General features: G+C 43.2%; 1 protein-coding gene across 1 annotated transcript in view; it reads right to left on the bottom strand.

The window, feature by feature from the left end:
• Positions 1-8,808: 8,808 nt before the first annotated feature.
• LOC103600262 (short transient receptor potential channel 7-like) overlaps positions 8,809-13,307 on the bottom strand; it is a gene marked incomplete at its 3' end in the record, with an annotated part of 57,541 nt that continues 53,042 nt past the window's right edge. The window contains exon 3 of the mRNA XM_008584502.1: positions 8,809-9,100. Coding sequence (XP_008582724.1) covers positions 8,809-9,100 — 292 coding nt within the window. The remainder of the gene's footprint in view (positions 9,101-13,307) is intronic.

Here is a 13,307-nt window from a genome sequence, read left to right as displayed (position 1 = left end):
GCCAGACTGTGTTTGTGACAACTCTGATCTTCTTAACTCTGAGCATCTGTTAAAACGATGCCTCAGCAGGCAAACACAGTGGGAGAATGTCTGCTCAGAGCATGTGAGTGTCTGACTGGCCTCTCAGACGTCCTCTAGAAAGCCCTGATGTCCCCAGGTCCCCTTTGCTCACTGGCCCTGCCTGTGCTTTGTGCAGATAGAGGAAATGAAACAGAATCCAGCAGAGGTTATTTGCCCTCTCTCAAGTGTTCCTACCCGTGGTCACTGCACTAGGGAGAGAATATCAGCAAGTTGTGCATTTACTGCTGGGCATCATTCTCTCTCTGAGTATGTATTTAGGCCAGAAGGCTCTTTAGGGTTGGAGCAGTGTCCCTGCCCCCACAAACCAGCAGACTAAGTAACTTGTCTAAAGCCACATAGCTAGTAAGGAGAGAACTTCAGCAGTCAAGCTCCAGCCATAACACTATACTGCTACCCTACAAGTTCTATTTTCTTCTCCTAGGAATTTTTCCAGGTAGAAAAATGGACCCATTTATAGCATGACTGTTAATTGTTCATGAGATGATCATTTTTGGAAAAAAAGAAGCTAAAGGACTTCTGATGGGTTTAGAGACCCACCTCTAGACAGAGTGGTGATGTGGATGGTAATGGCCCCCCACATCCCTCCCCTCTAGACTCGCCCCCTCCCTCCTTGGCATGCTTCTCTGAGGGGACCCTTCCATGGCGTTGTGCTCTGTGGGCACATTTTGTGTGCTTCTACACCCATATCTATGAATGAATCTCGGTACGAAGTGGATAGCAGGGCATTGAGGTTTATGGAGGGCACTGGTTTGATGTGTTATCATCCATTGTGGAGATCTTTCATTTTTATTAAGGATGTAGACTATTGCCAAATAATTTACAATCCCGTCTTGGCTGGGCTATTGGATCTATTGTTTAGCTCCCTTTCCCATCTCCTACAGAATTATTCCAAAACATTTTTTTAAACAGCCTCCTATCACAAAGGATAATTCTGCTTCTTATGTACAGAGAAGTTGAAGCTATCAATATGAATTCCCTCAACTTTTCTTCTGTCATTATCATTAGCACTGTTTGCCAAATAGCTCTGTTTTTCCTCTCCTTTCAAACACATGGTAGGATTACACTTCCTGATCCTTCTTGTGATGGGGTGGGAGGATGAATGATTTTTTGCAATGAGTTGCAAGTAGAAACACTGTGTGTCGCTTCCAGGTAAAAGCATGAAATCGCTGGAGTGAGACTCTCTGGAAGTGAATTTCCCTCTGGCACGGTAGAAACATTTGAGATAGTGGCTATTCCATCAGCCCGGGTTCCTGAGTGAATTCAGTTCCAAGATGGAAATAGAATGAGCAATGGATCAACTTTCTTTTGTTAAAAGCCACTGCAACTTTGGTTTTGTTTGTTGATACAGCATAAGCTGATTAATATCCTGTCCCTTTCACCCAACAAACATGCTGCATTCATACCCACCCTTTTTTGCCTTCTAGCCTTTCTCAGAGGAAAAGCTGTCTGTTCATCTACCCTAATCTTTGCAACCAGTCCCGATTAAAGTCCTCCAATGTATTCCTATTGTCCTTAAGAAAAAAAAAAAAAAGAAAGAAAAAGAACCCCACTTTGAGATATTACCTCACCCCAGTCAGACTGGCTATTATAAAAAAGACAGAGAATAACAAATGTTGACAAGGATGTGGCAAAAGGGGAACCCTTCTGCACTGTTGGTGGGACTGTAAATTAGTACAGCCATTATGGAAAACAGTATGGAGCTTCCTCAGTCAGCTACAGATATAACTACCATATGATCCAGCAATCCCACTCCTGGGGATATATCCAGAGGACTAGAAATCATCATGTCAAAGGGATACCTGTATTCCCATGGTTATCGCAGCTCTATTTACAATAGCCAGGTGATGGAATCAACCTAAATGTCCATTGATGGATGACTGGATAAGGAAATTGTGGCATGTATACACTATGAAATACTACTCAGCCACAAAAAAGAATGAAATTCTGCCATTTGCAGCAACGTGGATGAGCCTGGAGAAATTTATGTGAAGTGAAACAACCCTGGTACAGAAAGAAATACTGCATGTTCTCACTCATAACTGGGAACTGAATCCATAAATAAACAAACAATAAAGAGAGACAGAGAGAGAGAAAGAAGGAAACAACAATCACAGTAATACATTAAACTTTTAGAAAGAGAGAAAAGAACCATGGTTACTAGAGGTGGAAAAAGGGAGGGGAGGGGGAGAGGGAGGGGGACTAATGAAGAATTGGTTAAGGGATACAAAGAATGATTGCATATTGTAATGACGAGTAAGCTAACTATACTGATCTAACCATCACACATTGTACATAACTATTGAAAATAAACGTTGCACCCCACATGTATGTATAATAAATTAAAAAATTAGAATGAAAAGATAATAAAAAAATAAAAAATAAAGTGTAAATGAAAATAAATAAATAAATAAAATTCCCATCTCCAACTAAAAAAAAGAAAAAGAAAAAAGAAAAGAAAAAAAAGAAAGATAAAACCCTTTAGTGTGGTCTACAAGGGTTCTGCCTGGTCTGTCCCCGCTGGCTTGTTTAGACTCATCCCACTCCCTACTTTTCCTCATGCCCTCTAACTTGGCCATATTCACCTTCTTTCAGTTCCTCCTATATGTTAAATTTCTTCTCACCACAGGGCCTTTGAACATGTTCTGTCTGCCAGAAATGTCTTCCCTCTCTGGTTAACTTTTCTCATTCTTTAGCTCTAAGAGCAAGAATTAGCTCCCCAGAGAACCTTCATTGACCTGCCTGCTTAGGTCACATCTACCTTTAGAAGTTCTCATAATTTCCTGTTCCTCTCCTTCATAGCACATACTACAATTGTGACATTACAGGGTATTTGTCTAATGTTTTGATTCATGCCTGTCTTCCCTCTGATGGCTGAGATCATGACATTTACACTCACTGCCACATTCCCAGTGATTAGCAAAGCACACTTTGGAGTCACTTAAAAAATCTTGTTGAATGCATCAATAAAAGTGTATAGCTATGCTGTCCAATTAGGTAACCACTGGCCACATGTGGCTACTGAAATTTAAATTAATTAATTTTTTAAAATATTAAGAATTTGGCTCCATAATCACATTAGCCACATTTAAAATGCTAATTAGCCACATGAGGTTAGTGGCTACCGTATTGGACAGTAGAAAACAGAACATTTCCATTATTGCAGAAAGTTCTACTGGGTGGTGCTGACAGTGTAAAGCTCAAGTGCCTATTCATGACACACAATCCCCTCAAGGACCTGGTTCTTGGCAAGCTTTCCAACCTGTTTCTTTCCCCACAATGTCACGACCACAGGGAAACACCCATCCCCCCTTCGAACATGTTATCTGGTCATTCCTTTCTTTCTGTTGAGTCTGTTGGGCCTGGCTTTTCCTTTCACCTTTCTGCCTAAACTGCCATCCCATCTGGCACCTCTCATCCCTTAAGCCCCACCATTAGCATCTTTGCTTCTGGGGAACCTTATTTAGCTCAGGTCCCCAATGGCACTGGCCAATGCTTCCTTTGGCCTCCGTGCTGCCCCTTCTCACTCCTGTGCATCTGCTCAGACAGGACTGTGACCCTTTGCTCACACACTCTCTCAATTGCCACATGAGCCCCTCAAGGGTGAGGCCTGGGTTTTGGTCTTCTCAGTATTCCCAGTGCTCAGCACAGAGCTGGTGATATGTGAGTGTTTATTAAGTGATGAGTGAGTAAATGGATGAAAATCATAGGGGATACTATTTCCGTGATATAGCAGTGTGAAGAAAAAGGGAACCATGTTACTGAGACAGAGCTAATAAGAGTCCTCCCTACCCTCTATATTCTTCCTCTCCTCCTTATGGTCCTGCCTGAGGTCTTGATTTCATGTGACACTAGCTTTCTGAGTCAGGACATGAACCAAGGAGCTTGGCAGAGCCAGAAAAGGCACTTTCAAAGTTCCAGGGTCTGGAAGGCACGGGAGGAACTGATTTTTGAGGAGAGTGGAGGTCTCATCAATTGGAAGGAAACACGGCTTACATCATAATCAGAGTCCCCCAAATGAAGCTGCATCCCAGGATGGTAGAACTGGGGCCACTTGAAGGTCTGAAAGAGGTCATAGCTGTGAACTCTGCTTTGTTCAGCTAGTGAAGTACTTAAGGGACTGTGCCCTGTGCAGAGGCTGCTGCTGTTTTAGTCATGGGATATCTGTCCCATCTCGCCCATAGATTGATAGCTGTTTGAGGGCAAACCTGTATCTAACTCTCCTCAAGTTCCCTGGCAGGGTGAGCTCATGTCTGCAGAGCTCATAGGTGGTGGCTAAAACAACTTATCAGATGGAACTAATCATCTTTTTTTTTTTTTCCCTTTTTTGTCTTTTTTACTGACCGGTAACGGGATCACAACCCTCGGTGTTGCGCCCGCACCGTGCTCAACCAGTGAGCAGGAACGCTGTTTGAGGGCAAACCTGTATCTAACTCTCCTCAAGTTCCCTGGCAGCGTGAGCTCATGTCTGCAGAGCTCATAGGTGGTGGCTAAAACAACTTATCAGATGGAACTAATCATCTTTTTTTTTTTTGCCCTTTTTTGTCTTTTTTACTGACCGGTAACGGGATCACAACCCTCGGTGTTGCGCCCGCACCGTGCTCAACCAGTGAGCAGGAACCGGTCTCCACATGGGATCCGAACCCTCGGCGGGAGCGCCTCCGTGCTCCCAAGCGGCGCACTCTCCAGTGCGCCACCAGACCGGCCCGGAACTAATCATCTTTGTTGGTGATACTGCCATAGTGCCTGATAATAGACATGCTTTCTACAATGGGAGTAATATATTTTGGAAAAAAATATTTATGTGTTTTCTTTTTTTTTTTTTTTTTTTTGCAGTAGTAGGACTTTGCTTAGTTATATCCAAAAGAGGCTCCATCTGCTTTACAGGTGGAGTTAAGGCCTCTATCATGTAAAACAGTACTTTCTTGGCCTCTGCCCCCCTCTCCTTTGGCAACTGAGCCTAGAGAACTGATGCCCACAAAGTTCTCTTGCAGTGAGTAGGAGATTCACCTGGTTCTCACTAAGGAAGACTGGAGTCAGGAAGAAAGAAGAGATGGCATAGGGGAAGGAAGGGAAAAGATCATTCCTGTAAGCCCAGGGATGATGAAGCAGTGAGGAGGAGAGAGAGGGAGGGATACGAGTGTGTCTTCCATTAGACAAGTTGGATAGGGCACCAAGGACTGTGTCTGCATCTCTGTGACCGGTCACTGAGCACTCACCACACATCAGACACTGGTTTCCCTCTATGTGTGCAGCCTGGGCCCAGCTGAGCCTAACCTGGGATTCAGAGACTGTTTGGGTCCTCCTAGTGGGTGAGGCTGGAAGCCCTCTAAGTATTTAGGATTGATATGTGGCAGAGAAGAGGGCTCTTGAGAAGGATGTTAAGGCATGATTCCCTGGGGACAGAGAAAGCGAGAGACAGAGAAGACAGTAAGGTATCCATTACCCAAAATGGCCCTGCAGGAGAAGGCCAAAGCCTGTGAATATAGAGGGGCTGCAAGCCAAAGCTGGAGGGATTGTTTTCTTTAGCTGTGGGGCACAAGCAGAGTTGCTCCTGAGCTTCAATGTGACTCAGAATGGACGAGAGGGTCTTATCCCTGCTTCTTCATGAGGCAAGCTTTGCTTCTGAAGGGACTGTGGCCCAAAAGGGCTGGGTTGGACTGAGGTAGGTCATGGAAATGTCCTAACATAATGTGGGCATTGACTGTAATCCAGTGCAATGTGTGTGTTAATACTGCATCATTCATACCCAGAGTCTGGAGTGTGATTCTCATCATAACCCTATGAAATAGGCATTATTATTCCAACTTTATTGATGAGGAAAATGAGACACAGAGAGGCTAAGTGACTTGCTCAAATGACCCTGTTAATAAGTGGTTAGACACAGGATTGACACCAGTGGGCACCCTTTTAGCCACTTCTCCTAAACACCATGTTTAACATTTCAGATGGTACATCCACTTGGGTTACTGGGGAAGCTGAGTTACCCTCTTAAGGCAAAAGTCATAGAGAATAACCATCCTTACAAGGCCTTTGATCTTTTGGGGGAGGATTTTTAGGTAATATGGATAATGTCTTTACCGAAGGGGACATTTCTAGCATTCTCTGGGGAGATAACAAAAGACAAGCTAGGGAATGTCTCTGGGGATAGAAGGATCCCTGGAGTCCCAAGAAACATGGAGACATGATCCAGGGTACAGTACTAGCCATAGAGCAGCACCCGCATCATTCAGATCCAGCCATTTCATAGACATATCGGCTGATTCTATATTAGAGTTTCTGAAAGACTGATACATGGAAAACTAGTTTTGCCATGAGAAATAGAGTTCTGTGGTCAAGTAATACATATTGTACCCTTCTTCTTTTACAGTAGTGATGTGTATTAAAGGCTCTATAATGTCTCTTAACAAAGAAATATGTTTGATTATGTTTAATTTGAGGTCTCCAAATTTATTAGAACGTGAAAACTTTTTTTTAAAAAGTAATGTCTGTTAGCAGCCCATAGAACTGGAACTAATAATGTCTCTTAACAAAGAAATATGTTTGATTATGTTTAATTTGAGGTCTCCAAATTTATTTGAACGTGAAAACTTTTTTTTAAAAAGTAATGTCTGTTAGCAGCCCATAGAACTGGAACTGCCAAGAACAACTAGTTTGTTTTTATCACTGAATTAATGAGTTTATTTGACATCATGTGGGTAGAACCTTGGGAATTTTTTATGGTTTTATACTCCAGCCTCAAGTGTGTGTGTGTATACACACACACACACACACACACACACACACACACTAAAATACCTAGGGTTAGATTGTGCTCGTGCAAGCTTGCTAAAGTTCATAAATTGAAATGGATATCCTTTATAATATTAATAAGGCTTCTTGCTATAGGTATTTTCACCAGTAATTCATGATAGAATAAATGTCAAGGAAAGCGATGAGTCTGTCTGCTGTCACCTGATGGCATGCATGTTTTGAGAGAATTTATCCACTGGAGGTTTTTGAAATGAGCAAGGTTGGCATTTTATGCAGGTCATTCATTATCTTCCTACCTATGGACTGAAGCAGACACTTGACATTCATGATGGATATTTTCTGAGACCTTTATGGCTTCCCTAATTGGCAAATACCACTAGAGCAAATAATTTCCTTCATGAGACCTTTTTATTCTGACCCAAACCATCACGCTCATGGAGGGTTTCACGTTTTCTTATTCATTACCAGGGCCAATTTGTACTTGGTAATTGACAATGAGAAAGAACATGAACCTATTAGGAGGTGGCCAGACTTCTGACTTCTCTACTCTCAATGACAGTTTTGCTAGGAAGTTTAAATGTATGTTTCAGAAGAATGGTCAATGTCTACAATGCCACAGACTGCTGGAATTGCTCATGAATAGCCAAAACTGTGAATGTAAATCTGCAAATGCCAAAGATCTCCTGTTCTTTGTATTTGCAAAGACATCTTCACTTTCACCCTGTGCTGGGAGGCAGGAAGATATTCTGGCTTAGGGAAGGAAGAAAATGTTTGTAGTCCTGGAGACTCAAGCTTATCTTTGCTGTTGCAAAATAGCCTTGACTGCAGTATTTGTTTGAACCCCAAGGGCATGTATCTCTCAGCAACTTCAAAAAGTGATTGCTGTACTTTGGTGAAAAGTCTCAGTGAGCTCTTGGGATGGGGAAAAAATGAGTTCCCCTGAGCTAAGAAAATAGGATTGTACTTGAAACTGCAACCTGATTCCCCCAACCCTCCGCCAACTCTATGCTTTCTAATGTTAATCTTTAAGGCCACCTTTCTCATTGTTCATTAATTTTATCTTTGGGACTCAGAGTCTTAGAAAAAAGCTATTTTTCTTAGAATGTGTGATTATTATTAAAGTAAAAGGGCAGGAACATTTTTATGAAACTTGGGAGCTCTCCCTAGGATGGCTGGGTTACCTGACACAAATTAAAGCAATCAAGAAAGAGGAAAAATGCCCAGAGGCCAATTGCAGAAATTAATAATGCCATTCAGTTTTGAGCATGTAAAATAGCTGGAAAAAATAAAAGCCTTCAAAGGCTGATCAGTTGCTTTGCTTACATGGAAAGCACATTGATATTTAAACCTGTGGATCTTTGGAGCTCTCCAGTTTTCATCAGGCTGAATGATATCATTTAACAAAAGAGCAGATTCTAAGGAATCCAGAGTACATCCAAAGTGGAAATATATGACTTTTGTTCCTTAGGACCTCAATCTGACCAGCCAGTATAGGTCTGAAGGCTACTGGGTGACAATGGCCATTTAAGACACCTTGATGTTTATTGAGGAGGTAGGATGAGCTTGCTCTTGGGAAAATCTACTAGAGCTTCCTGCTTAGGGCTTTCATGTGCTTTTGGTGTGAAATTCCTCTAGGCCCCCTAGGACCATGGACCCCACAAACCCTCTACAGTAAAATGTTTTCTACATAACTACTCCCCAGGCACACAAGGAAAGCTCAATAAATAGTATTGAAAGACCTGACTTATATGTTTCTCATGAAGACTTGGGAATTTTGGCTTGTCCCTGCCAGTGGTATGGGGGCTGAGCATCTCCTCATCTATTCTCCAGGCTCGAGGCCTGCACATGGGCTGGCTATCAAGATTCCTCTTTCCCTCCTGGTGGGCTGGGAGTTGAGGGGGGAGGGGATGGTGAGAGGGGCTCTGAGCAGCCCTGTAAGGCTGTCAGTTCCGTGTTTGGAGAGAAGTCGGGCATTACCAGTCACTTTGTGGGAACATGAAAAATGCATGAGCACAAGGCTAGGCCAGCAGCTCTGCGAGGTGAGGTGAGGTGAGGCAGGAAGGCCAAGAGAGGTGGGGAAGCTTACCTTTTTGACTTCGTATTTAATGGCGAGTTTGATCCTGCTCAGACTTGGACGGTGGTGGTCGGACCAGACTTGGAAGTTCACATCACCATTTAAAATCGCTTCCACCTCTTCTGTATCTCGGCACAGGTCCAGCACGCCCACCACAAAATCCTTGCATTGCATAGATAACTTCCTGTAATCGTTCTAACAGAATAAAGAGAAATCAGGGGTGTATCACACCGAACCCCACAGATCGGCTATCCCAGCACAGCAGTGTTGATCAGCAACCGTCCACCAAGTGTGAGCTTACGGAGCACATTGGAACAAAGGGGATTTGCTGAATCCAGAAGGCAGGGCAATGTCTCTTGATACACAACCTAGAGGACATCTTCTAAGCCAGTACTTGTCATGGTCACCTGCATCAGAGTCACCATGTGTACATGCTGAAGTTGCAGATTCCCAGGCCCCACTCCAGACTTACTGAATTAGAATTCCTGGGGATGGGACCCAGGAATTTTCCTTTAACCTTGCTCTCTAAGTGATTTAGATGCCTGCCACAGCCCATCCCAGGCTCTTTCAAAGCAGCAGCTCTTAGTGCCCAATTCTGAGCCCAATCTGAGGGAGGAGTAATAAGGACATGAACTTTTAAGGCTGATGGAAATAACACTTCACTCATTTACACCAAACTGTATTGGTGACTCCTCCACACAGTATGTTTACCGGAAAGATATGGCTGGGATGCTAAAATTGGTAAAAGATGTACACAGGTGTGCTTTTTATCCTTCTTTTTTAATATGCTGGAAAATCTGCTTGTAAATTACAAATTTAAAAATCAAATGTAATTTAAATCTTACAGGATCTTTTTTTATTACAAATCCTTTTGTATGGCAAATCACGGCTTCTTAAATTACCTGCCTATTGAATAAACATTTTTATGTCTTGACCCTTTTGTTATTGTTGTTTTGTTTTTTTAATGAGATTTTAAAGGATTTCTTTCTTCCTTTCCCTAGGTTTACCTGTCTAAGTGTCTTTGAGAGGCTGACTTCCTTTCCTAGTGACATGCCAACTTCTCCGTCCCCGCAACAGACTGTTTAAATTGCAGATAATGATCCAAAATGTCAGACAAAAGATTGTGTCATGTCACCCTCATACCATTGCTCCCCCGAAATATTTTCCCCTAGAGGCCTCCTTGTTGGTTTCTTAGTTGAAAAGAGGCTACTCAGAAACTATACAAGAGCCAAATGTCACCTTCCATGTTGATCCATGTCAACAACCCTCAGACTGGAAAATAGCTGGCAAACAGGAGAGCAGTGTTGCCTTCCCAGAACCTGGATTTCTCAGCAAATAGGTGGGAGTCTGGCAAACTGAGGAGCTCTGCCATTTTTCTGAGTTAATGATTCTTGTCTCCTTCCAGGACTGCTGCATCAAAATGTCACTTAGCATTAGAGAAAGAAGTAAGTAAATGCTTGTTTGCTGGGAAAAGGAAGAGGATCAAGAAAATACTTTCAGATGAGAGAGGCTACTCTTGATTTTTATATATAATTTAGGTAGAGGAAGGGAGTTTTGGAAAATTTGAGGTAGACAAATGACTGCTCAGCTCAGGCAGATTGTCATGGAATAATATTAAGGTAAGATACTGGGAGTGTTTCAGGTTTTGGCATCTAGCACCTGCACAGAGCTGGGTGGTGACATGAAAAGCTGTGTTCTGGGCTCTTCTATCCCTAGCACTCACCCATCTACCATTCATTCATTCATTACTGAGGACCTACTATGTACCAGACAGTTAAGAATTAGCAGTGAACAAGGCAAATGTGTCCTCTGAGTCGTGTGGGGGTGGAGGACAGTGAAGATCCACGCTCAGAGCTGCACAGGAGCAAATGTTAAGTAGAACTTGCTCAGAGCTTGTCCTGGCTAAGATATTCTGCAGAGCCCTGATGAGCTGGTGGTGGGAGGCTCAAGGTACACTGGGCTCAGCAAATGGACATGGTGGGTCACCTCACCACATGGACCCTTCAACTCTGGAAGCCCCTCTGTTGTAACTCACATTCCCAGCGTCTCCGGCCCCCACCCTATCAATTTTATTGTCCCTTTCTTGAGAACAAGGAGTCTCTGACTATTATTGCCTGTTCCTGGTAAAACAGACATTGTCCTGTTTGCTAGACCACACCTCATCTCTTGGTGGAAACTCCTGCCTAGAGCTGAATGCATGGATGGGTACAGGAGAGGAAGTAGAAAGGGCATGACCCAGCCCTTGGCCCCAGCTCCCCATGCTACGAGCAAGTCAGGCTATATGCCCAGAGCCTCTGCACATATCTGGGTTCAGTACAGTTCAGAACAGAAGCTGCCACTTTATTAGAAACTGTCACTTCCCTGAGCTTTTTCAGCCAGCCAGCTGTCAAAACAGGAAGCACCAAAGAAGCCAAAGCAGGTGATTTGTTTCTTGCCTCCATACTAGACACTCAGGCTGGAAGGCAATAAGCCTTCTGGTGTCTGCAGATGGCTGGAAGGAATAGAGAGAATTCAGACCTGCCAGGAAGAAGGAGATGACATGCACATGGATGGTAAGAGAGACAGCCACAGGTGAACATCTCCGAGGAATTATCATGATTTATTGGGTGAACCCTGATCTCAGTGAGCTTTCCAAGGCACACTCCTCACTGTAGTTGGAGGTAGATGAGACACATCCCTAAAACCTCACAGGTGTCTTTTAAAAACATTTTAAATATTCCTGAACACTGAGGTCTGCCAGTCCCAATGGGTGACAAGTGCTCTACCTGCATTATTTTACTCAATCCTTATAAAAGCCTGTGATGGTAGGACTGTCTCATTTCCAACTTACAGATGAGGAAACTGAGACTCAGAGAGATAAACTAACAGGCTGAATCCACTTCTCTTCACTGATCTCTGTGTCACTCTCTCACCTTCATTGGACATTTTAGCTCCTGTCTCACTGTCACTCTCCCACCACTATTGCTGTTATTATTCTTGGTAATCCACTTCTCTTCACTGATCTCTGTGTCACTCTCTCACCTTCATTGGACATTTTAGCTCCCGTCTCACTGTCACTCTCCCACCACTATTGCTGTTATTATTCTTGGCGGTTTCAATATCCAGGAAGATGACTCTCCCATTACCCTGTCCTATCACTTCCTTGACAACTGCTTTCCCAATGCCTTTCTACTCAACCCAAACCCAGCCACTCGTTCTTTTAGTTATTGCCAATAACTGAAGATCCTCCGTGGCCTGAATTCAAGTCTCTCTTCAACCACCACATCCTATTTGTCCAGTTCACTGCCTCTTGGACCCCAACTTTAGTGATTCTTCACTTCTACCAGACCTATAAGCCATTGACCATACCTCCTATTCACTGGTTTTTACTCCCTTTAGGTCAGTGTCTCCCTCCTGGCAGACATGACCTTATATTTCATGATCAATCGATCTTCATAATCGTCTTAGCACATATCATTAATTTTCTTGCCCTCTTATTTCATTGTCTTCAGTGGATAAAAGCCTGACCTTGGTTGAGTCTAACTCTCCACCACTCTTGTCCTGCCTCTGCACAGTAAATGTGGCTGAGAACACAGCCACACTGATCAGTCCTGCTGTAAACTCACTACTTCCAACCTCAAGTAGTCCTTAGTGCTCTTGGGCAGTTCACTCTCCCACTCTCCTAAACAAACACTTCTTCCTCTCCTCAGTCTTCTAACACCTCCTCCCTCTCCCGACTCTCAGATGAGGACCTGTTTCCTACTTCATTAAGAAAATAGAAATCATCAGAAGAGAAGCTCCCTGTGCTCACACTATTGAATGTGTCTACCACAATCATCTGTGTCACGCACTCTGTTTTCCCTCTTCTTACTATGGGTGAACTGCCCCTGATCTTCTCTAAGGCCAACTCCTCCACTTGTGCACTGGTTATCAACCTCCTATGCCTACTCAAGGATATGGCTCCTGCAATCTTCCTCTCTCTCTCTTGCATTTTCAGTTTCTCCTTTTCCCTGCTGGCTCATCATTCAAACATGCTGTTATTTCTCTTGTCTTAAAAAGACACACAAAAATTTCTCTTGACTCCATTCCCCACTCTACTACTCCAGTTTTCTGTTCCATTTTATAGCAAAACTCCTCAGTAGAGTTGTCTACACTCATTGTTTCCAATTGCAGTCTTTCCACTCTTTCTTGTCCTGTTCAATAACGCTTTCATACCCACTGACTCCACTGTGACTGTTCTTGCCAAGGTCACAAATGACTTCCATGTTGCTAAATTCAATCATTAGTTTTCAATCTTCTCAGTCTTCATCTTACATGAACTATCAAGTGCTTTGACATAGCTGATCCCTTCCTCCTCCTTGATATGTATTCTTCACTTGGTTTCCAGCATAATATACTCTTTGGTCTTTTCTTTTTCTTTTTC

This window comes from Galeopterus variegatus, unplaced genomic scaffold, assembly GCF_000696425.1.
Source record: "Galeopterus variegatus unplaced genomic scaffold, G_variegatus-3.0.2 Scaffold3283, whole genome shotgun sequence".
Classification (NCBI taxonomy): Eukaryota; Metazoa; Chordata; class Mammalia; order Dermoptera; family Cynocephalidae; genus Galeopterus; species Galeopterus variegatus.
This window is presented reverse-complemented; position numbering and strand designations above follow the sequence as displayed.